This window comes from Eublepharis macularius, chromosome 1 (assembly GCF_028583425.1).
Source record: "Eublepharis macularius isolate TG4126 chromosome 1, MPM_Emac_v1.0, whole genome shotgun sequence".
NCBI lineage: Eukaryota > Metazoa > Chordata > Lepidosauria > Squamata > Eublepharidae > Eublepharis > Eublepharis macularius.
This window is the reverse complement of record NC_072790.1, coordinates 87,699,338-87,727,177: the sequence shown is the minus strand read 5'-3', so window position 1 is coordinate 87,727,177 and position 27,840 is coordinate 87,699,338. Positions and strand designations below refer to the sequence as shown.

Here is a 27,840-nt window from a genome sequence, read left to right as displayed (position 1 = left end):
AGATTAACTAGAGGGAATTAGGACATTATGGTGGTACAGTAACTATGTTCTGTGTATACACTGTATGCATGGTGATGGTGAAGGATCACGATTTCACGCCCTCACCACGCTTGACCTATGTTTGTAACCTCTAATGTGTATTGTCACTATCTTTGCCATTCATTTTTCCATAGGGTATAACTGGAGTCTGTGTGCTCAACTGAACTAGGTAGGCAGAAAAACCATCTGATTTTGCAACATACTTGTACTTTAATTTGTTTAGTTTGCCTCTGATGAATAGTATGTAACAGATTTGGGAAGACAATTTGGAATGACTTAAACAGAATTTCTTTCTTTTGTACCTTTTGAGACTGCCTCTTCATTTGCCGGTCTCTCTTTGCACTAGGAAACTGCAAAAATAGCTTAGAATAAAAGAAGTCAGATATAACTATGGAACAATATCAGCAAATACAATATTGACCTTCCACCATCATGCACAGGTTATTGTTAACACAATAGTTATAGTAGGATGCTGATGTGAATGTTTAGTATGAGGTAGGAGAATATTCTTAATCTTTCTCCACTTGTACTGTTTTCTGACCTAAAAATCACTCTCCCAACACTGTATTTTCCTCAGCAGACATCCTAATTATATGTTTTGCCTTGTGGACAAATGCATATAGGGAAAACTGGGGAGCCTCAGTGGCAGAGCATCTGACTGACCTGGAGAAGGTATCAGTTCAATCCCTAGCAGTTAAAGAATTGGGCAGTAGGTGATATGAAAAGCCTCTACTTGAGAGACCCTGGACAGCCATAGCAAGTCTGAGTAGACAATACTGACTGTAATGGACCGATGGTCTGATTCAGAATAATGGAGCCTCATGTGTTCATGTGTGTAAAGATTGCGACCCCTATCCTGCCAATACTGATCTTCTGCTTCACTTTATAGCCATAACAACTGTATTTTGTAAAAGCAAGAAGTCACACATAAACTATATGCAAACTGAGTATTATGTGTCACATGACTTGAATGGCTGGCTGTGCAAGATCCATTAAAATGAATATAAATATTTTTATGCACATAAAGCATCTGGAAGATGTAGTATGAGGAAGCAATCCTAAATATGTTTATATGGAAGCTAGTTCTACTGAAAGAAGAACTTATTTCTAAGAGGTGTTTTGGCTGACAGGGTTATGATGACACCTTGGACTAACTGAAATCCTTTCTATTGTTTAATTAATCTCTGCGGTCCTCATATATTAGTCTATTCTTTATAAAAGCATTTTCACTTTAGCAGGACAGAGCTTGTAATATATAATTTTCTTTTACATCATAAAAAGATAATTAAACCTTTCATGAAATAAACATTCAGCCTAGTGACAAGGCATTTTCATTTTTCACAAGTGGACTTCAGGAAGGTGTACATAGGCCTTCTCTCCTCTGGTAATATCCACAACCACCCTGTGAGATAGAGCTAGGGTGAAAGAAAGTGACTAAATAAAAGTCCAAGCAGGGAGTTTCTCAGCTATCTGGGGGCTTGAACTCAGGTCTCACTGACTCTAATTAGATATAAAACCTCTAAACAATACCTCTGCTCTCACTTTGAAAAAGCCTGTCTTGCTATGCAGAACTTTAAAATGTTAAATGTTATTTCATTAACAGTGCAATTCTAAGCAGAGTTACTCCAGTATAAGCACATTTAAATCAATGGCCTTAGACTGGAGTTACTCTGTTTAGGATTGCACTGTTAATGTTCCTGAATAGAAAATTTATTAATGCAGCAATGAATATTGCTTTACTATATGGAATTTGCCCTGACTTGGATAGCCCAGACAAGCCCAGTCTTGTCAGATTTAGAAAGCTAAGCAGGGTCGGTCTTGGTTAGAAATTGGATGGGAAACCTCCAACGAAGACCAGGGCTGCATAGGCAAATCACCGTTAATCTCCTTCCTTGAAAACTCCAGCAAAAGTCACCATAAGTCAGCTACAACTTGAAGCACTTTCTACCACCACCACATGGAATTCAGTTTAATTTTTCCTTCTTCAAAGCACTTTCCACAGTGTCCTATTATTTTGCTAACAGTGCAATCCTAAACAGAGTTATTCCAGTATAAACCCATTGGAGTAACTTTGCTCAGGGTTACACTGTAAATGTAGTTTGTCTTCATTTTGGAAGCCAGACTGTTACCCACTTTTTGCAAACTTTAACATCAGTTTTCCAATGGTTTGAACAGATTCTTCTTTCATAACTCCTGTGACTGCTCCTCTCTTTAACAAAAAGAACTCAAATATTTTTTACTGCTGACTTGTTCGCTTTTTAACCTTTTTACTGAATGAAACATCTTCAAACAAAAGAAAGATTGTCTACAGCATCTATTCATAAGAGTTTCTGTTTTCCTGGGAACTTGAAAAGTTTTAGGTATTGACAAGTGGATAAAGCCAAGTGGAACAAAACTGAATACAAGTACATGTGCCTCAGATTTCCAAGAGTGACATCAAAAGTGATTAGTTATACTTTCCACAAGCACTGAGCCTTTAAAAAGGATGTAAAAACAAATCAAAATGCCACATTACTGCTGAGGAAAAGAAAATGCATATGCTCCTTGTATTACCTTTCCATATGATAAAAGCACATATCTATAAAATCATTTACAGGAGTATTTAAATATTTAAATTTTTTTCTGCTTAGTTCTTTATAATGTATATATAAGATTTTTTAAAAATCCATAAGCTGTATTTTTTAATGTTCAAAGGAAGAGAAACAATCAGAAATCTGCTGATTTCACAGTTTCTGTTATCTACTGTACAGATTTTCTTTTTTTATAACTTTTGCCATTGCGATTCAGTTCCTCCTTACTAGCTTAAACTTACACCTCAGGAGGGCTCTGGTCACAAACAACACTTTATTTCCACTCACACAGAGCTTCAAGTATTCTTTACCCAGGCTTTTACCTTACCAACACCTTCCCTTTTTCGTTTGGGTGATTTTCACATTGCTGTCTCCCTGACTCCCTCAAAAAGTTTTTGCTGCCACCAAAGGCTTTTGGTTTAAATGGTAATAGATGGCAGTTTGACAAAGCAGTCAGTGTGAGGGTGGTGGTTAAAAAAGGATTTTTTAAAAAACAAATGTTGAATGTATTTGTAAGAATATAAGCATGATGGTTGCAGAGTTTTGATAAGCATATTGGTTTCAGAATAGTTATTAAGCTTGGTCGTTTCAAAAGTAACATCTTCTTGAAGGTATATTCATAGTCGCAAAGTAATTTTCCACACAGGTCTTAACTAACAGAATAAGCTCTAATCTTATTTACACAGACATAGATTTACTCAGACCTTTTCACATAGCTTGCTTGACCTAGATAGAATAATCTCTCAGATATACACAGACTGACCTAGGGACACACACAATTTGTCTGACTTAGACAGAATTAGGCTCTCAGGCGTTCACACAGTTTGGCTGATTTAGCCAGAATCCTGCCTCTGAGATACCCAAAGACTGAATCAAGTGCACATATAGTTTGCCTGACTTAGAGATACCCACAGACTAAAAGCAGCCGTTCACTCTGCCCTCCATTCACCCATCCAGCCTCCTTCCTTCTTTCCAGAGGCTTGAATTTAAACCCACAATATTAGAAACCCCACATTAGAAAGTAGAAACAAAATACTCCAACTTAATCACATGCAAAACATTATATCCACCATTCTATAAACAAGGGTAAAATCACAGCACACATTGCATATGAGACACAATTCTTTTATTACCTTCCAGGGTCACTATAGCCAAAGGCCAACCCCTCATCCCTCATGGATAATTAAATATGTAAAAATGGGGCCAACCAAGGCTATATTTACAAGTCTGCAAATACAAGGGAGCCCACGGGTCTGCAGAAATATATATATATATATATATATATATATATATATATATATATATATATATATATATATATATATATATATATATATATATATATATATATTAAAAACTCTATTTTAAAGATCCCCCCAAAATCATGCACAGCTCTCTCAAAAAATGTAAACCAGTAATATTTAGGTGCTTGAACACTGGCTGTGTTGAGGAAGAAGATCAAGGCAAGGAGAAGATGGCAACTGAGGCCGGCAAGGACAAGGAGGCAAGCCTAGGGTGGAAGTAAAAGAAAGATGGAGTGGGAAGCAAACAAGAATTACAAAACTGGTCGAGTGGCTTAGTAAAATGGAACTGCCCTTTTCTGTGAGTCTTTGTAGATTCCCTTCATAATATAAAAGCTGGTTTTTTTTTTTACTTACATGCAATTTATTTAGGAAACAACTCAAATATAAATATGAAGGTGATTTAAAACAAGCCACCACTGTAATGTGGTGTCCCCAAAATTAAAATGGTCTTCTTTATCCCATGATATATACATCACACTATTTGACACAATGTTCTCTTATTTCACATATTACTATGGAGGTAATATATATTTATTTTATTTTATTTATTACATTTATATTCCACCCTCCCCGCATCAGTGGGCTCATATATGTATGATATAGATATGATATGATATATATATCATATCATAAACCTTTTATTGGCATAAAATAAAAGGTTAAAAAAGGTTAAAGATTAAAAAACAAGGTTTAAAAAACACTGAAAGTTAGATACCAAGAGGGTAATATAGAATCTCAGGCGGTCAAGAACAATGATAGAATAAAAAACACAGTAAAAAGATATACAGTAAAGTCTAAGTACTGTAAACTCCTACCCTTAACTTACATCCATGGGAGAGAAACTCAGCAACAGATACAGTGATTTCGGGGGACTTACCAGATAACAAAAAAATAATTTCTTTATCAATCATAGATTTTGCAGAAGACAAAAGGGGGCAAATCAGAGATGGCAACGTAACGAAGAGTAATGGGGACAATGAAGAAGAATATGTTGAACAGAATCGAGTTCATTATAAGAGCGAGAACAAACTCTTTCCTTATAGGGGATACCCTTATATCTGCCAGTTAAGACAGCTGAGGGAAAGAGACTGAACCTGGCTAACATGAAAGCTCTACGATGAGGGGGGATACCAGATTAGAAAAGTACTGGGCCATAGAGTCATATGAGAAGGCCCAAAAAAGTGGGGTCTGGAGGTAAATGGAGCAGAGAATTGCATCCATAACTGTTAGAATGTATATTGTACCACAGGCCTGCACAATTTGTGATTCAACAGTCCCAGTGCAACTTGTCAGCTATGCCTGGTGGGTGACCCACTAGAGCCTCAATAAATCTCCCATTGTGTTACTGTATGTATGCTTGTTTGTTTGTTTATTTATTTCGTATTTGTATTACACCCTCCCCGCGAGCAGGCTCAGGACTGCAGAAACTGAAATCTCGCTGCAATTGGGTTGCCAGGCCCTCTTGATCTCCCAGCGGGAGATTGAGACCTGGCTCTTACCTGGAAGGGGGTGTGTGCATGCGGACCGCGCGCGTGCGCACTCCTGCAAGCGTGATGATGTCACTGCTGGGAAGTGACGTCACCACGCAGCCTGTTTGGGCGCGAATCGGGCCCATTGTGGGCCCCTGTGGAGCACAGGAGCATTCCTGCGCTCCGCAGGGTCCCACAACGGGCCCAATCCACACCCAAACGGGCCTGATCCATGCCCAATTTGGCACAGATTGGGTCCATTTTGGCGTGGATTGGGCCCGTTTTAAGCCCCTGTGGAGCGCAGGAGCGTTCCTGCGCTCCGCAGGGGCTCACAACGGACCCAATCCATGCCAAAACGGGCCTGATCTGTGCCCATTTTGGCACGGATCGGGCCCTTTTTGGCATGGATTGGGCCCGTTGTGGGCCCCTGCAGAGCACAGGAATGCTCCCGCACTCCACAGGGGCCCTGATCCAGGCCAAAACAGGCCTGATACTGGCGGTTGCTGTGCGCGGGGGCGTGCAGCACCGCAGGAGGGTGAGCATGGAAGGTGCGCGCCCCCCCGCTGGCCAGGTAGGGAGGGGTGGGGTGGCAGGGTGGGGGCGGGGGATACCCCGCCCCCACCGGGGGTCTGGCAGCCCTACGCTGCAAGGTCACAATACATACCTGGTTTAGGTACATTTGGCTTGATAGATCACTCATAGGCCTGTTTTCCTGAGACTGTTGATAATAACAAAGAATAAGGTAGTAGAGCCACAGAGACTTTCCCCAATTCCAGTTACTTATGAACCAGTACCATATAAGAACTGTGGGTAGTCCTTCAAGAGCCATAATTTTGTGGGTAGTCCAGCAAGAGCCATCAAGGATCATAATTTTGTAATTTATTTTTAATATTCCCACTGCTCAGTCATCTGCAGAAATATGTGTGTGTGTCTGTGTGTGTGTGTTTGTGCATAAAACATATGCGAAATTAATTTTAGTGCAATTTGCAGGAATAAAAATATATTGCTATTGCTTATATATGCCAAGAATCAAACCCACAAGGGACTTTTTATGAAAACTTATTTTTAATTCAATGATTTAGCTGTATTCTACCATTATAATTCAGCTTGATATAATTAGAATTAAAGATCTGTTTACAGCCAGAAACAACTGGAAGATATTTACAATGCATCTATTTATTTATGAAATAATTCACTTTAATAATGCAAATTTTATTACAGTTTTTTATACAGAAAACTTTGAGATTGTTTGAGATTTAATGAAATTGCATACAGAAGGCTCCATATAAGTTAATAATCATTCTGTTCTTTCCAGTCTAAATAAAATTTTCCATGCTCTAGAGCTTAGAACTGAATCAGCTACATACTACATATATAATATATAGAAAGAAATGTTGCAAAATGCTGCAAAATGCAGCAAAATGCTGCAACTTGACTGTTATCAGAAGCGAGCAGGAGCGGTTTGTAAACCACTCTGAGTGGGCATTAAGTTGTCCTGAAGGGTGGTATATAAATCGAATGTTGTTGTTGTTGTTGTTGTTGTTAACATCATTCCCATCCTACAGTCACTCCATTGGCTACCTATCAGTTACCATACTCATAGAATCATAGAATCATAGAGTTGGAAGGGGCCATACAGACCATCTAGTCCAACCCCCTGCCCAGTGCAGGATCAGCCTAAAGCATCTCTCACAAGTATTCATCCAGCCTCTTCTTGAAAACTGCCAGTGAGGGGGAGCTCACCACCTCCCTAGGCAGCTGATTCCACTTTTGAACTACTCTGACCGTGAAAAAGTTTTTCCTAATATCCAGTCGGTACCTTTGTGCATGTAGTTTTAGCCCATTGCTTCAGGTCCTACCCTCTGCTGCCAACTGGACCAGCTCCCTGCCCTCCTCCAAGTGACAGCCTTTCAAATATTTAAAGAGAGCAATCATGTCCCCCCTCAACCTCCTCTTCTCTAAACTAAACATTCCCAAGGCCCTCAGCCTTTCCTCGTAGGGCTCAGTCTCCAGACCCCTGATCATCCTTGTCGCTCTCCTCTGCACCCTCTTGATTTTGTCCACATCCTTTTTGAAGTGAGGCCTCCAGAACTGCACACAATACTCCAGGTGTGGCCTGACCAAGGCAGTATAGAGAGGGGCTATGACCTCCTGCGATTTCGATGCTATGGCCCCTTTGATACAACCCAGGATTGAATTAGCCTTTTTTGCCACCACATCACACTGACTGCTCATATTCAGTTTACAGTCCACTCTTACCCCAAGATCCCTTTCACATATACTACTGCCCAGAAGTGTATCCCCCATCCAGTATTTGTGCTTCTCATTTTTGTGGCCCAGATGTAATACTGTGCACTTGTTTTTGTTGAATTGCATCCTATTCACAGCTGCCCACTTCTCCAGAGTATTCAGGTCTTGTTAAATTTTAATTCTATCTTCTTGGGTGTTTGCTACCCCTCCCTATTTGGTATCATCAGCAAATTTAATGAGCAGCCCTTCCACTCCTTCATCCAGATCATTGATAAAAATATTGAAAAGTACCGGGCCCAAAACCGAGCCCTGCGGCACCCCACTGGACACCACCCTCCAATCTGATGAAATGCCGTTGACCACCACTCTTTGAGTGCGGTCCTCCAACCAGTTCCCTATCCACCGAACTGTCCTATAGTCTACTTCACAGTCTTCCAGTTTGCCCATCAGAATGTCATGGGGGACCTTATCAAAAGCTTTACTGAAATCCAGATAAATCACGTCAACAGAGTTCCCCCGATCCAGTAAGCTGGTCACTCGATCAAAGAAGGAAACCAGGTTGGTCTGGCAGGATCTGTCAGGAACAAAACCATGCTGACTTCCCCGGATCACTGAGCGGTCCTTCAGATGCTTACAGATTGATCCCTTTAAAATCTGTTCTAATATCTTCCCAGCAACAGAAGTCAGACTGACCGGCCTGTAGTTTCCCGGGTCATCCTTCCTCCCTTTCTTAAAGATTGGGATAACATTCGCTCTTCTCCAATCTTGTGGCACATCCCCAGTCCTCCAGGAGGCCTTGAAGATGATGGACAGGGGTTCTGCAAGTTCTCTGGAAAGTTATTTCTGCACTCTTGGGTGCACCCCATCCGGCCCAGGGGATTTGTATTCATCCAGTGCAGCCAGATGCCTCTCCACTACCTCTCTGTCAATGTCAATTAGCCACTCAGGTGTCCTGCCACATTTTCTACTATCTCTAGATGTGCCTGAGTTCTTCAGGGAGAAAACAGAGGCAAAAAAGTCATTAAGCCTGTCTGCTTTTTCTCTGTCCTGCACCAGAGTTTCTCCATCTACTCCCAACAGTGGTCCAATTGCCTCTTTTACCTTGTGTTTGCTTCTCACATATCTGTAGAAGTTTTTCTTATTGTAGTGAGCCCTCCCAGCCAGACCCAGCTCATACTGAGCTTTGGCCTCTCTGATGGCTGATCTGCAGTACCTAGTAACCCTCATATACTCCTCTTTAGAGGTCTGTCCTTCTCTCCATTTCCTGAACATTTCCTTTTTCTCCCTTAGCTTATTCTGGAGCTCTCTGTGCATCCACATCGGTTTCTTGGAGCCCTTACCAAGTTTCCGTCTTGCTGGGATAGTGAAGGCTTGAGCTTGCAAAAGCTCGTGTTTGAGAATGGCCCACCCTTCACTCGCTCCTTTTCCTTCCAGCACACTCCCCCATGGAATGACTCTCATCAAGCCTCTGAGTTCATCGAAGTTGGCCCTACAGAAATCTAACCTACGAGTCTGGCTACGAACTTCCTTGGCTCCCCACAGCAACTGGAATTCAAGAAGGACATGGTCACTTCCCCCTAAGGTCCCCACCACCTTCATCTCATCTACCAATTCTTCCCTGTTGGTTAATATCAAGTCTAGTATGGCCGAACCCCTTGTAGCTTCCTCCACCTTTTGAAAAAGGAAGTTATCGGCCAGGCAGGTCAGGAAATTGCGTGATTCATGACGCTTTGCTGAGCCTGTCTCCCAGCACACATCGGGGAAGTTGAAGTCACCCATAATTACAAGGTTCTGATGTCTGGATACTCTGCCAATTTGTTCAAAGAGGGCAGCATCCATTTCTTCTCGCTGGTCGGGTGGTGTGTAGCAGACTCCAACAACAATACCCTTTGTCCTTCTTCCCCTTATTTCTACCCATATACTTTCCACCGGGCTGTCCGCCCCATTCCTCATAACTTCTTGACAATCAAGCCCTCTCCTCACATACAACGCCACTCCACCTCCTCTTCTACTCTTCCGGTTTTTCTTGAACAACTCATACCCATCCACTAGCACATTCCAGTCATGGGAATCATCCCACCAAGTCTCAGTAATTCCTACTATATCATAGCCCTCTGTTTGCAATAGAAGCTCAAGCTCTTCTTTCTTATTGCCCATACTTTGGGCATTGGTATATAAACACTTGTAGCCTTGTACCTTTGTTTGACCTTTCCTACCCAGGTGGGTCCCCACTGTGTTCACTTCATCATTGAAGTCGCCATGTCGATCGTCCCCTGCCCCTTGCGGCATCAGTTTAAAGCTCTCCTGATGAAGTTCTCCAGGTTCGTTCCAAATGTTTTCTTCCCTGCCCTTGAGAGGTGAAGCCCATCATGTGCTAGAAGGCCTTCTCTAAGAAAACCTATCCCATGGTCCCAGAACCCAAGGCGCTCCTGCCGGCACCACCATCTCAGCCAGCGATTCACCTCAAGTATGGTCCGCTCCCGGCATGCTCCTCTTCCTGTGACTGGAAGGATAGAAGAGAATACCACCTGAGCCCCCAATGTCTTCAACTGCCTTCCAAGGGCTTCGTAATCCTCTTTAATTCTTGCAACAGTATTCGAAGCTGTGTCGTTCGTTCCCACATGAATCAGCACAAACGGGTACTTATCAGCAGGCTTGATGAGTTTTGGCAGCCAGTCGGTAATATCCTGAATTCTGGCTCCCGGCAAGCAACATATCTCTCGGAATAGGGGATCTGGCCCAGAGACATGGCGTTCCATACCCCTGAGCAAGGAGTCCCCGACGACTACCACCTTCCGTTTTTTCCCACTTCCATGAGGCCCCATGTCTTCTGCACTCCCTCTTCCAGATCTTTGCAGTTCTCCTTCCACTGTCACCTCTGTCACCATCCCTAGCACTTCAAAGCGATTCTTGAGCTCAAGTGGACCAGAGCATCTTCTTCGTTGACGCCTTCGGGTTTGTACTGTAGATCTGAGAGGAGGCTCAGAAGGGAGATCAGCTCTTTCCCCTCCTCCTTGACTTTCCTCTTCTTGGCCGTGCGGAGCCCCCAGGCTGTTGTCAATAAAATTGTCTCCCTCCTTGATCTCCTGAAGGGTGGTGATCCTTTCCTCCAGGCTCTGAACCTTTTCTTCCAAAACTCTGACCATCTTACACTTCTGGCAAGTGAACTCGGTTCAAGGTATTGGTTATCATGTACAAAGCTCTTCATAGCCTGGGTGCGGCATACCTCCCTATGGGACCGCCTCCCTCCCTATGTTCCTCCATGACAACTTCACTCATCTGAACAGGGTCTCCTACATGTTCCACCCTGCACATGGGCAAAATCAACAGCAGCCCGTACACGAAATCAACAGCATCCCCTACCCTGTGGAATGGCCTGCCTGAGAAGGTCAGGAGAGCCCCCACCTTCACGACCAATGGGTTCATTTAAATAAATGAAGGCAGAATATAGAGGAAGAAAACCCTTTCCCAATAAACCTGGGCAGTAGCTAGGGGATGGAAAGTGAATATAAGGAGCTGGCTGCCTGTCTGGAAAAGTCCCTGGGAAGAGTACAAAGAGGATCCAGTGTGGATTTGGTTTAGGGTGGGCTCTCTGCCTGATAATTTGGGACTAGACAAGTGGCATATTGTGACTGCCCTTAACTGCCTGTGAAGCCCCATATCTATATAGGGAGGTTTATGGTGTGTGGCAGCATATAAGGGGTCACTACCATTTTCACATGCCTGTAACCTCCGGAAAATCGCGCAAAACTCATGGCATGGCAGCATCTTCATAGCGTGATTTCCCATTTAATGGCGTGATTTCTGATGTCATCATACCATTAAACGGGAAATTGCACTATGAAGACGCTGCTGTGCCATGAGTTTTGCATGATTTTCTGGAGGGTTTACAGGCCCAGTTTTGCACACTATTTACCTGCAAGTTGTGCAGTAGCAAGTCACTCAATGGTTGGTGTTAGTCCTGGTCCTGATGAGTCTTCCCTTAAAGGCCAAAACAGCCCTGGAAAGGGCCGTCCCCCTCTGCCTTTTACTGATAGAAAACAAGGCTTGAATGCTGGCAATATTGTTGTGGTTGCCTATCAATGGCCCCAAAGAGGGTATTTATGTTTTAAAACTACAGGCATTACTTCTATATTTAGGGGCACACCCCCCAATAATATTATTCTTGATTTCAGAATTTCTTTTTACAGATTTTTCTAGGGCTTTTCAGGCTTGTAGGGAATGCTGTCTTGGCCCCAATCTCCTGATTTAAGTAGCCACAGAGGGGAACATATTGGGAATTAGATATATTGATAAGTTTGGATTTCATTGTAAACCATGAAGAATACATTTGTATAAATTTAGATTTCAGGCAAACCATGGTATGTTTTATTTATAACTGAAATGAAAAAAAAACCCACATGCATCTGATATACACACACTACCCCGAACAAAAGATCTACAACTCCCATGAACAAACAAGCAAGTCAATATAGCTTTCAACATGCCAGGGTACATTTATGACACCAATTCATCAGTTAAGAATTACTCCACCAAAAATAATCTAATTAAGTTTCACATTATTTTCATAACCAAGATTTCACAGAATCTCAAAGCAATCCCAAAACCAAACAATTATATTTAATGTTGTGAAGATATTTTCTGCTTTGCCATAAAACCACTGGGTGATCCTAGAACAGCCACTCTCGACCTAATCTACTTCACAGAGTTGTTGAGAAGATAAAATTAGGAACGGATAACTATGTAAAATGCCCTGAGCTCCTTGGAAGAAGAGTAGGATAGAGGTGTACTAGACAGATAGATAGAACTAAGTTCCCCTCCTTCGTGGGGAGGGCGGAATAGAAATGCAAAGTAAATAAATAAATATAAATAATTTATAACTTTTTTCATACTTGTATTCTGTTCCAGAAAGTGCATTTTACACAATTCATATGTGCACTTATTATGTGAATGGAATCAGATAGTCAATATATGTGCTCTTCAAGGGGCCTTTGTTGAGCTGGAGAATTCAGTACTAAATTCTCTAGGTACACAGTGGGTGGATGGTGTATGAGATGGAAACACGTCAGGCATATGGATAAGTCCAGAGGATGGACATGCAATCTTGTGTGCTTTGGAGCAGTTAAAACACTGGGGAAGGAGTCTGGTTGAGTGTGTGTGTGGCAGTTGCACTGAAGTGAGCAGCACAAGTCTATTTCCTTCACATTTTAATGAGGACAGGCCTAACGTAAAAGCTTTGGCTAGCTTCTGAACTGAGATGGAGGTGGCTCAGCAACCAAGAACAGCTGAAGTTTCTAAGTCCTTCTGTTGCCAGTAGCCAACAGTAAGCAAATTGCTGCTGTGAAGCAGGCTGGGACAGTAGCTGGATCTCTCGTGGAGAGAAAGATAAAAAGAGTGACATCAATAAAGCCAGCATTTTCTAAGACAAGCCTAGATTTACAGATTATCAGCAGGCCCAATCCTGGTTTTACTAATTAACTACACCTAAAATAAACCATGTTTTCACATTACATCGGAACTAACCCATCTCCACTTCCAAATTACAGGTCTGACAATTTGGGTCCAGGTCGCCCAAAGTCACACAACAATTGCAAATCAACAGCTTGTTGTTGGCTGTTTGTGACTTGCAACCACTATCCCACTCCCGACGTCTACATGCATTTATTATTCATCATTCAGAAAGTTTGAAGAGATCTTAGATCTTATAGTAGGGTTGCCAACTCTTGGTAGGTAAATTCCTGGAGATTTGGGACAGAGCTTTAGGTGGCCAGACTTTGGGGAGGGAGCTTCGCAAGGATACAATGCCACAGAGCCCAACCTGCCATTTCCTTCACAGGAGGTGATCTCTGTCATCTGGGGATCAGTGATAATTCTGGGAGAACTCCAGGCCTCGCCTGGAGGTTGGCAATCCTATGTTAAAGTAAATGAACTGAATGAAGGAAAGAATACAACTGAAGCCTCTGTAGATCTGCTAAGGAAGAAAATAATTAAACAGTCTTTTGGCAGGAATTAGTAGGCACAGTCCATGTTGCTATTCTCTCAACCCTTTCTCAGTTCAAAACGTAAAAAAAACCTTCTTCCTTGACAGAGGTGGAAATTTTTATACAAAAGTGCCTGTATTCTGGATGACACACTCTGTGCTAAAGAGTGGCTCTGAATCACTTGATAATGAAGAACATTTTATCCTACTACCTGCACCCATCATAAACAGCAAAAGCTGAAATGTTAAATGAACTTTTATCTAAACTTTCAAGGTCTTGGATTCTGTTAATCTCAATAGAACAGAATCCAGTCTTTTTAGGACAGATCTTCCTGAAGTCTCACACAAGTGTGTACATATGTGACCCCTTGAACTGAACACGTTGTACAACAAATCAAAGTATTTCTGTTCCATTTTTGTCTGTTAACTCACACATCCATTTGAATACATATTTTGCTTTTAAAGTTGGAGATTTCCCCCAATGATCTATGCCACATAGTATTAAATGTTCTCTCCATATACATATGACTATATACTACAATTGAGAAATCTTATCCTCAAAGCTGAACTGTCCTGACCTCATTCATGCAGTTTTCTACATCTACTCAAATCACCATATTTATCTTACTGATTACATAAAACTGAATTAGTCAAGTATTAACAATTGATCTGAAGACTCCCAAGACCAAATTTAATTGTGGCACTTTTCAATTTAGTCAGCAAGCAATCATGCTAGAATTCTTTTTCCGTTGACTATTAAAGTGTTATTTGTTATGCAGAAAATATTGGTCCTCAAGAGACAGCAGAAAACGGCATATAATTATTGTTCCTAATGTTTTTGTTTGTTATGATTTCTATGACATTTACTCTTCTACTCTAAGATGCCCTCAAAAAAAGATCTTAAAAAATCAGTGTAGATTATTTTTCCTAATTTGGGATTGTAATTTCATGTTTAATGTATGTTTCATTCTGAGGAATAAAAAAGTCAAATAATGAATGTTAACTGTTCCTGTACTGCAAAAGAGGTCTGCAGAAGTAAAAACAGAACAAAACTACACGTTTCCTAAGCCGTTAAAGAGCAGTTTGAGCAGAAGGTCAAAGATCAGGCATGTCCTAGGAGAATACACACATGGCAATTACAGAGCTTTTGTTCCCAGTGGGTGTAGACTATAGCAGATTCTGATTCATCTGAGGAAAAACTCAAGATACTAAATCAATTTTAGCCTAGGCGGAAGGAAACCTGTTGACAACTTTCAAATATCTAAAAAGCATGTCACCAGGAAGACTTGAGTTCAAATTCCTGCTTAGCCCTGAACTGGGAGCACTGCAAATCATTCCTTATAGTATTGTCGGGATCACCCAGTGTATACCACCTTGAACTCTCTGGACAAAAATGTGATATATAAAACAAACAAAATAAAGAACAAACAAATCCATTTAGCTTACAGTAACAGGAATATAGTAGTGCAATGAACTCACTGCAAAGAATGTGTAATCTCTTTATGTGAATTTTTTCAGGAAACCTAAGACTGCTGTCCAGCATGTATCATAGATTAAGAAACCATACTAGACCTAGGTCTAGACCGTACTAGACTAGGTCCATAGGTCTACCATCTCTAAGAAAATTTCTTATGTGAAAACTTTTCACTAATGACTAAAACTCTAACACAACTACAAAAAGAAAATAAATGACACAGTGTGTATAAAAAAGAATATTACAAAAAACAAAAGAACGCCTACTATCCCTGAACAGAGGGAAGGAAGCAGCAAGGTGTGTCTCTATTGTACATCCTCTCTCCAGTTTCTCATTATCTTTAGAGAGACACCAGGAAACAGCCCAGCAGTCCTTCTGTTCCTGAAACCCGATCAGCTGAGAATCCCTATCCTCCCATCAGATTTTGGCTGAAGTCAAATACAAATACGATAAATAAAACAAATCAAACAACCTCCCCAAAGAAGATTCTGCAGTACCTTTTCCCAATTATAATCACTATTTTCTAAGGAAATGCCTTTGAAAATTGTTATAACATCATTTACATTTCACATCCTATTGAATCCTATTGGAAACATCTGCATAATTATGAAGTAGAATAGTTAAAGGCTATGATAAAAAACAATAAGATTTATATGGTTGTTGTGGATTTTCCGGGCTATATAGCCGTGGTCTTGGCATTGTAGTTCCTGACGTTTCACCAGCAGCTTTGACTGGCATCTTCAGAGGTGTAGCACCAAAAGACAGAGATCTCTCAGTGTCACTACAGTGCCTGACACTGAGAGATCTCTGTCTTTTGGTGCTACACCTCTGAAGATGCCAGTCACAGCTGCTGGCAAAACATCAGGAACTACAATGGCAAGACCATGGCTATACAGCCCGGAAAATCCACAACAACCATCGTTCTCCGGCCGTGAAAGCCTTCGACAATACATCAATAAGATTTATAGAGAGGGAATTTACATGACCAAGCTTTTCATATATTTTACTATATTGCTGTTACTCAACTGTACTACTGGCAGTTAGAATTTCTATAAGCAACATGAGTTAATTACCATAGTGAATACCAGAGGTTTTTAACTACTCAAGTTAACTTCTATAATTTCAGTACGATCTCTGAGAGTTACTCTTGGTGTTTAAAGATTACTAGAAGAATCACTGGCAATAACCACATACTTTAGTGGTATCCTACTGTCCATGAGAACTCAGAACAATTGTGCTCATACTTCCCCACTCCATAGAAGCATGAATGTAGGAGAAGAGTGCACACACATTGCTATTTTTGTGCTCTAAAAGAACACTGAATATTGAGTGAACAGTCTCTGTTACAGCAAAAGCAGCTTAACACAGATCTTCCAATATTATCTCATTGTGAGAAGTTTCTGAATTAAATGCTTCACAATTAAAACTGTTTCTGATTTTTCAATGCTGAACACTTTTTTGCATGACAAGTACACTTTCAGTTGGATAGAAATATTCTCTGAACACAGAAATACCTACCTTCTACTTGCTTCTAAGCCAAAAAACTGTTCATGATTATGTACCCTTCTAAAAAAAAAAAGTCCTCTTCCTATTTCTGGACAACGAATTGGGGATTATGTAGCCTGGAGTCCATGAAGTCAGTCTGATGATATCATAGTCCCACATAGACAATCATATCTTCCTATCTGAGAATGCCAAGAAGTCAATGCAGAAAGAGGAGTGAGATACTATTATTATGAATGAGAAAACACCATAAAATTGCTGAGAGACACAACACAGTTTTCATACCTTTCAAGAAAATCATCACCCACCATTCTGGCTTCCCAACTAGTCACAGTGCATACCTGTTAGGTATGGAGAAGGGGTAAGGGAGAGCATCCATTACAAACAGACTCTTCTCCCTGCACTTGGCAGCTACTGATCACTCAAGACCCTTTTTTGCTGATCACTACTCCAGCCTGGCATTAGTCATTAGCATGGGAACAGCAGAAGTACTACTACTTCACAAAGCAGTGTATCACTTGAGAAGCGCAGAACCATGCAAGGGTCCTCCCCTTGTCTCCATTAAGCCAGTTTTCTTTATGAACCAGGTAGAGTAGACCACTTCAGTTTGGGAAATTCCTGGAGATTTGGCGGTGGAGCCTGGGGAGGTACCTCAGCAGGACATGAAGCCAGAGTCCACCCTTTAAAGCAGCCATTTTCTCCAGGGGAAAAGACTGGAGTTCAGTTGTTATTTGGTGAGATCTCCTGGTCCCACTTGAGACTGGCAATCCTAGATCTAGGGCTTTTCATGTTACCCTAGGGACATGAAAGATCACTTTAACTGCCACCATGGTAATGAGAATACACACCTTCAGCAGGAAACATAGCAATATAATCCTGGACTAATCACACAAAGACTAATACATAAATTGTAAAAAAAAAAAATGTGATGTACATAAAGGCCCTTCAAAGAAGTTTTGCTAAGGTTTGCTGTGTGAAAATTAGAAGCTCTTCATCTTTTGAGGCAGAAACTATTCAATATCATAGCCTCAGCTAACAGATAAGAAATGCGTCTTAATTTCCAACTTTTGTTCTACCAATATAAAGGAAATCTTAAAATTATCATAGATAAAAAGCATACAATAAATGCATCATTTAAAAACATTTTACATACTATCCATACCTAGGGTTACCCTCCAGGATGGTTTTCCTTGAGCCTGTGCACATCATTTCACTGGTGGGCATACTCATGCTTTGTACAGGGCCAATTCAGCCCATTTGGGGCCATAACTCACCCCGCACAAAGGACAGGAGCATGCCCGCCACCAGTTCAATGACTTCACTTGAGGAAGTGACATCGTTGCACCCCACTGGGAGTGCGCCCACTGCATGCTTGGCCAGGTTGCTTGCCCGTGGCTTTGCCAGCTCCACCAATAGCAATGGAGCAAACCCCTGGGAGATTGCCCACCACTGGTGGGCAACGGATAATCCTTCTCAAACCTTCACAGTTCATTTTAAGCATGTATTACATTTCTTAAGAGGATAGTAGCAGTTAGTAAGTACAAAGACCAAAGAAATAACATATTCCTTCCTTTCTGTCCTCTCAACCTTCTGGCTACAATTGTTAGGGTATAGAGTTCTTTTGAAGAGGTTTAAATATGCCACTATGGCTGCAATTTTCCCTAGGATCACTGAAAAAAAATGTGGATGTTTTCATACTGTGCCTGTGGGCAGCGCGTCAAATATAATCAAAATAATGAATTTATTTAGCTGACATGAGAAAGATGCACACTTCATTCTTTTCTATATGTTCTTTATACAGTAAATTAAGCATACACACAACCATTTACAATCCTAAATAACAAAGATATATCAGCAGGATGCAGTTCTACTTCTTTTACAAACTAAATAGCGAAGATGTGTTCATAGGATGCCATTCTACTTCCATTCTTAGATACCTTCTTCTTCTACCTGGCCCTTCAGAATGGTTTCAAAACTAATCAAAAACTCGCAGCATCACCTGAGAGCTAAGCTATACATTATGGTGGGCACGGGTTCAACTTGTGGCCATGGATGCCATCATGTGATCTTGCCTCCGCCCCTGTATCTTTTCAAGTGCCAAAATAGTCATGGGAAGCTGTTTAAAGATAAATAGAAGTACTTAAAGCCACATCCTTTTAATGTTAAAATACAAATACTGATGTTAAAATACAAATATTAAATAATCTATGAAATATACAAATATTGATGTTAAAATACAAATATTAAATAATCTATGAAATACAATACAAATACAAATACAATACAAATATTGATGTTAAAATACAATATTAAATAATCTATGAAATACAATACAAATACAATACAAATACTGATGTTAAAATACAAATATTAAATAATTTATGAAATTTTAAAGCAAAATTAAGTACATCCCTATGAATGGGCAGCGTTCATTCTCCACTGTAATGCTTAAGATATGTTTAAGTTGAGTGGTATTGATCATAAGAATATTTATTTTATTTACAAGATTTTTACTCCACCTTTCTGCCCTCATAGGGGCCACCAAGGCACCTAACAAATTAAAACAAATTAAAACATGGCAAGGCCTTCCCCTCCATTACTAGATGTTCTTTTGGTAGTGAGAGTAAAGGCTTTGGGTTTGCTGTTGTGAGGTAATTTTTGTATTGCACGTGAAGAAACAGAAATCACTAAAACAGAAGGTTCAATAAAAACAAAGATTGTATTTCTGTACAGGTAGGGTTTTAAAGAAAAGAACGGCGACCTGGGTCTCCAGGAAGTCACAAGAGAAGCCTAACTGAGGCACTTAATTTTAAACTAGTTATGGCTTCAAGTTGTGGTTTAAATCCTTTTTAATGCTTGCAGTTACAGGCTGTCACTGCCTAAGACAGAGGTAATGCTGGTGGTCAAAATAAGTCACTTTAAATACCATATTTACTCAAAAGGAAGCCTGAAAGCAAGGTGACCCACCTCCTTAAATGTTATACCTCAAACAAGTTTTTATTATTGGCTATAACTGTAACTTATGTGCACATTTAAGATGGCCCTCTCCTTTTCTGATGACATATATAGGGGAAAAAACCAATCATGCATTTGAGTAAATACAGAATTAAAGATGACCTTGAAAATGTTGGCTTGATTCCCCCATATTATTTCTATTGATAGAGAGTTTACCTCTTGTTGCACCCCCAGATGATCTATGACGCACTGTCCTGATCCCTAGAAACAGCATTTTAGAAGGTATTTGGGAATGCAACAGGAGAGAAGATATTTGAAAATCACACTCCATTGACAGAAATCCATCAGCAGAAATGTTCCATAGTATCCAACTCATGTTGTATATGCTTATAGTATATACTGGAATTATCATTATCTGATGTTGTAGATTGTGTTACAGAAACTGTTTCATACTATATATTTTGAGCTTGTAAAACCTGATCTAATTCCAAAGGAGAAAATATTTTACTGGAGGTTTTTCAATGTTCCACAAAATATCTCATTTTTCTATCGGGAAAGTTGAAACAAAAATATCCTCAGAAAAATAACTTTGTTGCCTTCTTGATAAGATAGAATCTAGTACACTAGACTAAATGTGTGCTTGAAATGTGATTTATATTTCATATTGGATAGATAAGCTATATTGCATAAATTACATACTGCAGAAGAGTCAACTTTAGTAATTAGGAGAAAAACTGTGCGTGCCGCCTGCACATGACATATGAGCAGTTCCAGGAGAACAAAGTATATTTCTTTTCATTTTCTCTGCTGTTGATTTGTTTATACTTCTTTGGGAGATATCAGTAATTTTTTTCAAAGCAAATATCAGATTTATTAGGTAATGGTGCTATTTATGAGTTGGCATTGGGACCCTTCATCTTGCCAAAGCCTGGCACAAAGTTGACGAAGCAACAGTTGTATTGCATGCACCTCTTAGCACGGCCAGTCTTCTTTTTCTTCTTCTCTTGCTTAGCAACTTTTGGGGTCTGGCTTCTCACTCTGCAAGCACAAGCCAGGGATCAGGTGATTCTCTTGGGTGGGACTCCCTTGGAAGATGATGCCATCATTGGGCAGTGCAGTATCCATGACCTCACAACCTTGGAGGTCGCTGCATGCTAGGGTTGCCAGCTCCAAGTTGGAAAATTCCTGGAGATGGGGGGGGGGTGAAACTGGAAGAAGGCAGGGTTTGGGGAGGGAAAGAACCTCAGCATGGTATAATTCCATAGAGATCATCCTCCAAAGCAGCCCTTTTCTCCAGGGGAACTAATCTCTGTGGTCTGGAGACCACTTGTAATTCTGGGAGATCTCCAGCCACCACATGGAGGCTGGTAACCCTACTGCATGCATGCTGGGTGGAAAAGTCCACAGCTCCCTGGGAGATATCAGTACATTTTTGAATAACATTGCCGTCTAAACATATTGCCCTCTAAACATATGATTCCATCTGTTTTAAGAGCACAGCATTGCAGCACTTTTGTAGTACTTAGTGACTTCATTTATAGACTACCGCAAAACACCCTTGCAATACAAATCACATTTTACCCCCAACTTGTTATTTGCATACCCAATTGAGATTTCACCTTTCTGAAAAAGCTCAACCACATTCCTAAACTCTACCATTCCTAAATTCCCCTAGCAAAAAGCCTGCTGTCCTTTAGCCATTTGAACTCAACCAGTAATCACACAAATGCATTGCATCAAATGACCAAATAACTAAAGCAAGTGGCAAAGAGAAACAGGTGTGAACTTTGATGAGTTAGAATACGGACAGTGGGGACAAAAAAGGAAAATAATTTGGATAGTGTGCCTAGTGTGCCTATTTCACACCACTTCTGTCCAAATCACACACTTTCTTTTGTTTACAACAAAATTTGTATTTGCAATTTTTCTTTATGAAAAGAAAACTAAGACTTTTTATATTTTTAAATTTCACAAATATTCCAAACTGTATAATTTTATATACTAAATTATAAATTGATACATTTTATGTTTTTTAAGCAGTGCAGTAAATTTAGTGTTAATGAGAGATAAAATATTGCATATATTTACAGTTTTCCAGAACAAAATCAACATTTTCATTTTTTCATTTCTACAGCAATCTCAACTTCATTGCAGCAACTGAGGATGGATGGACACAGCACCCCACACATGTAAGCAACAGAGGGTGGGTATACTAGGGAGAAAGCAACTATGCTTTGGAGTATAACACGTAGCTCTTTTATCCATCTTTCTTAAACATCCAAATAAAAATATGGATGTGCAAAACACTCTTAACTTAGAGACTGCCGCTCTATCTCTCATGTAAGATGAGGAAAATACATACTGGCAGAACAGACTGCAGAAGTATTTTTACACAGCATCTACCTGATGGTCAAAATTCTTTAAACCAGGTAATCTCTACTCGTTCACCAGTAAAAGCAACAGAGAGCACATCCACCGTTAAAATAAATATGGATGTCCTTGCTATGTTGGGGCATGACTGTGGCTGGGACCGAGGAAGCTACAAAGGCTCTACCATGAACGTATCTTCAATGTGCTTTTTGGTTTAGTCTTCAGAATTTTTGGAGGGTGTATAGTGGGAGGCTTAAGTTCTAGTTTGTACACCCTCTTTTCTGCATCTAATATTGTACATGCTTTCAGAATTTCCAAATTGTACACTTTGCCTTGATGAAATAAATTCAGCATATGACAAGTGAAGTGGCCTTATAATGAATCAGTTGCTGGGAACTGAGCTTGATACTTTGTGTATGCAAAGCAAGTTATCTGCTACTGCGCCATGGACCCATCCCAGAGCAAAACTTAAACTTGCTTCTACTGTTTCTGATTACATTGCATTGTTCTTGTTCTTTGTGTCTACTGTACACTTGCTGTTGTGGTGCATGCAGTCTTCTCTCTAATAAAAGAAGTGTCCCTGTCAAATGTAAGCTAATCTGTGTACAGTGTCTATGTGGGATCATTTCTACTGCTGTAGGATTCAAACTGTTCTCCTGGAAGGTTTTCCACCGATGGCTTCTCTGCTCAGACTTCCTGCTAATCACTAGGCTTAAGAGATAGCTGGCTACTGTGACTGAAAAATAGCACTTCTTGCTTACCTCTTTGCCTTGGATTGCTCCCGAGCAAAAAGGGTTGTGATGTGCAAGCTGCTGATCTTTGTATATGGGCTGCTGGGTAAATCAAAGCCCTCTCCGAGTGGCCTCAGAAAAATTGTTGCTATGAAAGACTACACTAGGGTTGGTACTATATAGTATTTCTGGCTTTGCACTGTATGTGTGTATGTTGAAGAAAGGTTGGCTACTGTAGAGGGACAGTGGTAAGCATGATTGCTATTGTGATGGATGCAGTGTGGGAAGTGACTATTGGTGTTGCATATTTATACTGGTATTGTGTTGCTTTCTCATTTGTTTCTAATAGAGCAAACATGAAAACAAAATTATGTCAGTAAAATGCCACATGGTAGCCACTGGCAAAGTAGGATCACAAGATCAGGCTGCATATCAAAGAATCATTGAGCTAGTTCCATATGTATTAGGAGTATTATGATGCTTTTCTTTAACAGTGTGCATGTACACAAAGGCTGTCAGGCCCAGCCTGGCAACCAGTAATAGACTGGGGGGGCAGGGACATGAGGGGGCAGTTGTCGGCAATGGTGCGGCATCATTTCCTAGAAAAAGCTGGAAGTGATACCATAATTCTCTAGGAATCGACAGAAACTCTACAGTTTAATTTCCTGCAATTCCTAGAGAGGTGTGGTATCACTGATGACATTTTAAATTTTTTTCCTCCCAGTGGCCGCTGGAATGCCAGCAGGCAATGCTAGCTGGGGTGGGAGATTCCCTGCTCCCAGCCAGCATATGATAACCCTAGCGTACACACACATGCTATATTGAAAACAAGGGAATTTCAAAAGTTGTTTCTTTTATATGGCATAGGAGTCATGTGTTCCAAGAAGAAAAAGTCCATTGGGTTACCACAATTCCTTTGTAGGAGCATAAGCAGATTTGTGGATCGCAGCTTAAATGCCCAGAATGTTTTTCAAAAGCAAGGACTGATTCGTTACTTGGCAGAATGTGTTTCTCCACGACCTCACAGCATTTTTATATGGCCCAAGTTCACCCCTAAAATAACGGCAGTGGACACAGGTTGGACCTGTAGATGCCATGATATATAGTTTGGACCTAGGAATATTTTAAATATCAGTAACATATGGAACCTTAAAATATTATATAATCCTTTTTCATGATATTAGGTAAAATATGTATTTAATTAATATGAGTTTCCTTTTACTTCAAATGTAATTCCGTTGATAATGATTATCATTAGGATTATTAATAGCATACATTTCTTTTATCCAGCATGTCTTCTTTCTAATACCAACCAAGTCATACTAGTGAGACATTTGATAAACCCTTTTATGACTATTCAGTCAACCATGAAGCTTACTTGCTGGCCTGGAGCATCTACTACCTCACAGTTTATCTTAGCTCATAAGGAAGTTGTTAAAACAAAATATGATGAGTGTATATTGGCAGCATTCAACATCTTTGCCCTTTTACATCTAAGATATCTAAATAAATAATGCACACAAGTACAAAAGCCTTCTCAAAAGACAATAAGCCGTAAGAGGTCACTGTAGCTATGAGACTGTTATATCTTAAAATTATACAACAATACAATTTATTTTAGTCTCTGGTATGATTGTGCTAGTCAGGAGACAGAGCAAGATAGCACCAAATCTCTTACAGAAACATCAGCTTATCCTCCATTGCAGAAAAAAATACTGACTTTAAGCTACAATAACTCCTTAAATACAAATCATTGTGATCCAGCCTCAATCTATGCACAGATCACTATGGCACTTATCTAAAATGCTCTTCTGTCTGGTTAAACTCTCCCATTCAGTACTCCAGGCTGCATGCACAGTGATTCTTGGGAGATAAGGTCTGCACGTGCATCCCTTAACAGAGACTGCTCTGACGGCACCAATTGTATATTTGCTTAAAGAAGTGAGAGGACTGAAATACAGCTTCCCTCCTCCAGTGGCAACTAGATGAAGTATGCATTTTCAGAAATGATAGCACTGACTACCTGTTTCATAGGAGCATGTACATAGAACTTCAGTTGTAGCACCAAGTATGGATTCTCCTTCTGCTTATTACAGATCTTTGGATTAGGCCCAGTGCCTGTAGTTCAGCTATGTGAACAGAATCAGTACAGAGACTCTTTGAGCAAGCAGTGCGCTTAGATTAAACTACAAGATAAGATTTCTGAGGCTACATATATCATGGTGTCTATTCCTGCTACAGCTTCAGCTCAGGGTAAAAATACCTCTAGCTGATGTTTACATTAATATTGTGAACAATGCAATAACAAACTGTTGAAAAAATTTTGTTTTTAATAAAAGCCTTTCTCTAATCAGATTTTCCTTTCATTTAAGCCTGAAAGATTCCTATTTCTATACAGAAGCGATTATTTTATTGTCTTTATTATACGTACTGAGGGATTATTACATTTATTTGTTCTTCCATATATTGCAATCAATATATTAAACATTTAATTTTATATAAACAGCACTGTTTTGTCTTTTTCATCATGCTGATTTCTTTGTCTCCAGTTCCTTTTTGTAGATCTTTTCTAAGCATTGTAGAGCAACCTTGTGTAGTCCACAGTAGTAAACTTGGCATAGGTCCCAAACCAAGAGATACATATATAAAAAGCTGTGGGGGGGGGGAAGGGGAAATAATAAGCACCTAGATTATCACTTGGACGTTACTATTTACTTTCATAATTACTTCACAGCTCTTCCTGCAGAAATGCTGTCCTCAGGAGAAATAGGCAAAGGTAGGAACTCCTTTCCTTTTTCTCACACTAATCAGCACTGCATACACACACACACACTATATTTTTTCTGTAAATTATCTAGGAAGAAAAAGAAAAAGGAGCTTTTGAGGTACATCTTCTTATAGCAATAAAGCAACTAAACCACGATGACATAACCATTGTTAATGTCAGGTTGATTGATCTCCATAACAACCCACAAATCCAATAGTTTGACTATTACTCAGATTCACACAATCCAGAAGTTATGAAAAGTTGCTATCCACACTAAGAAATCAATGTCTCTTACAACCTGAAGCATCTGTATCTAAATAAGACATTGCACTAAGCCTGCATATACTTCCAATATTATTTGTGTGTATATATAAAATGATCCAAATAGTATCATTATAATCAAATCTATGCTGGTCCATTATTAATTGGTAGTACAGAAAAGAACACTTTTTCATATTTGCAGCTTTTAAAAAAACACAAAACTAAGTCTATAATTAAAATATTTTACAGCATGCTTCTGTTAATGATATGACGTTTTGGAGGTCTTTCATTCATAGGGTCGTCATAGGTCGGAGGCAACTTGACAGCACATAACACACAAACACATAGCAAACTCCAGTTTCTTCAGTTTGGCACATTTGTTATTACCACATTTTTTAGGAAAGGGAACAAACATTGACTCAGGAGCACAAGTATGCTCATATTTCAAAGAGTAAGACTGCAGAGTTACTTCGGCAACAGGCTCAACCACCTCTGTTCCTAATGTAGTAGTGCTATATACGAAGTGGTGATGTAGAGAAGGGAGGGGAAAGAGAAACTGCTGTCATAACAACCCTTCAACAGAGAACTACTGAAAATGCTGAAAATACTACACAGCCTACCAGAGAAAACATTGCAGTAATACAATCTTGCATTTATCTCTTTTCCTCACCTATGCAAGAAAAGCAAAGGGGGGGGGTTATAATATTACAGTTTTAGTTCTGTAAAGTTAATCTTGATCCCATTTCTGCATATTTTCCTCCAGCATTTAAAGGCTTACCTATAGCAAAAAAATCTCACTACAGCAGCACTTGCAAAACAGGTGCAGAGTGCCCTCTTCTTCTGCATAGATCAAATTCTTTGCTCAGTTCAGAGAAATGGTCCAGCATGCCACCGGATAAGTACTGGCACAACCCCAGCATGTTAACAGGCGACCAAGAATCTCTTTAAAGACTTCATTGTATGGGCAAGGAGGAGGAGGGAAAGGGGAGAAGCTTGCAAGGGCATGAGTGACTGCTTAGGGGAAACCTCCAGCTTCGATTCACCTCCCTCCCTTTATTTTTTTAAAAAATGAAAGGATCCTTCAAAAAGTTAAAATGTGTTTGGAAAGCAACAGAGACAGAAATGCAGGGGAAGAAGGGAAGGTTTTGAAAGGGTGGCTTTTGGTGAGAGAGAGGGAAGAACGGCTGAGTTGTGGGGGGTGGCCGGTATGGATATGCTTGAAAGAAGGGGGCGACCAAGTAGGACTCATATAGGGCGATGCATCAAAAGGGGGCAGCCCTCAGGAGATTTCTAGCGCGCTGAGCCTTCAAAGCTAGAGCCACCTTTTCTCTCTCCATGCCAAGGGAATCCCCCCCCCTTCTTTCTCCCTCAGAAGTGGCACCGGTCCTTCAGGAACAAAGAGGGGGAGGCTTTCCAGCGCGGAGTCAGGCACCTTCTCCCGGGGCAGAAATGTCAACCAGCGGAGCCCTCCCATTCGAGTGCCCCCGCACCCACCCATTCCTCCGGGATAACCTCCAAAAAGCGCATCCCCCCGCCCCGCGACAAAAGCAGGTGCTTCGAGAAGGAAGCTCACACTCACCCGTCCTTGGCGGGAAAAGGCGGGAGCGCAGGCGGGGCGCCGCCCTGGGGGCAGCAGGGCAAGAAGAGCAGCAGGAGCAGGAGCGGGCGCAGGGGGGAGCGGCGGAGCCCGGGCTGCTCCTGCGCGCGCTCTCGCTGCCCATCCCCGGCGCCGGTGCTGGATGGAGAAGGCTCCTCCAGACAGAAGAGAGAAAGCCTCGAGCTCGCGCACGCGCGCGGCTGGCGACGCGGGGAGGGGGAGGCTGGCGAGGGTGGAAAAGGCTCGGGGGGTCGCGCGGCGAAAGGGGAGCTGTGCGGCGTCCGGCTGCGCTGCTCCGAAAGCTCGGCCAGCGTCGCCGCCGGCTCCTGCTGCGCTCTCTCCCCTGCAGCAAGCCTTGCGCCGTCGCCTTGCGCGCGCTCTCCCTTTCCCTCCAGCCTGGCTGCCTCTTCGGCTCGCTCGCAGCGAGGCTCCCGTTTGTCGGGCAGCTTCAAAGGGCGCTCTTCGCCTGCATCACCTCGCCCTGCCCCCCATCCCTGTCTCTTTTGGGCTTCGCCGCAACTCAGCTCGACTGGGAAGGTCGTTCAGTCCGCGAAGGGCAGCGAGGTGTCC

At 41.0% G+C, this 27,840-nt stretch overlaps 1 protein-coding gene across 1 annotated transcript in view; it reads right to left on the bottom strand.

The window, feature by feature from the left end:
• The window catches only part of FUT9 (fucosyltransferase 9), a 74,455-nt gene extending 47,061 nt beyond the window's left edge, over positions 1 to 27,394 (bottom strand). Inside the window, exon 1 of the mRNA XM_054992535.1 lies at positions 27,253 to 27,394. Coding sequence (XP_054848510.1) covers positions 27,253 to 27,394 — 142 coding nt within the window. The remainder of the gene's footprint in view (positions 1 to 27,252) is intronic.
• Between the last annotated feature and the right edge of the window lie 446 nt (positions 27,395 to 27,840).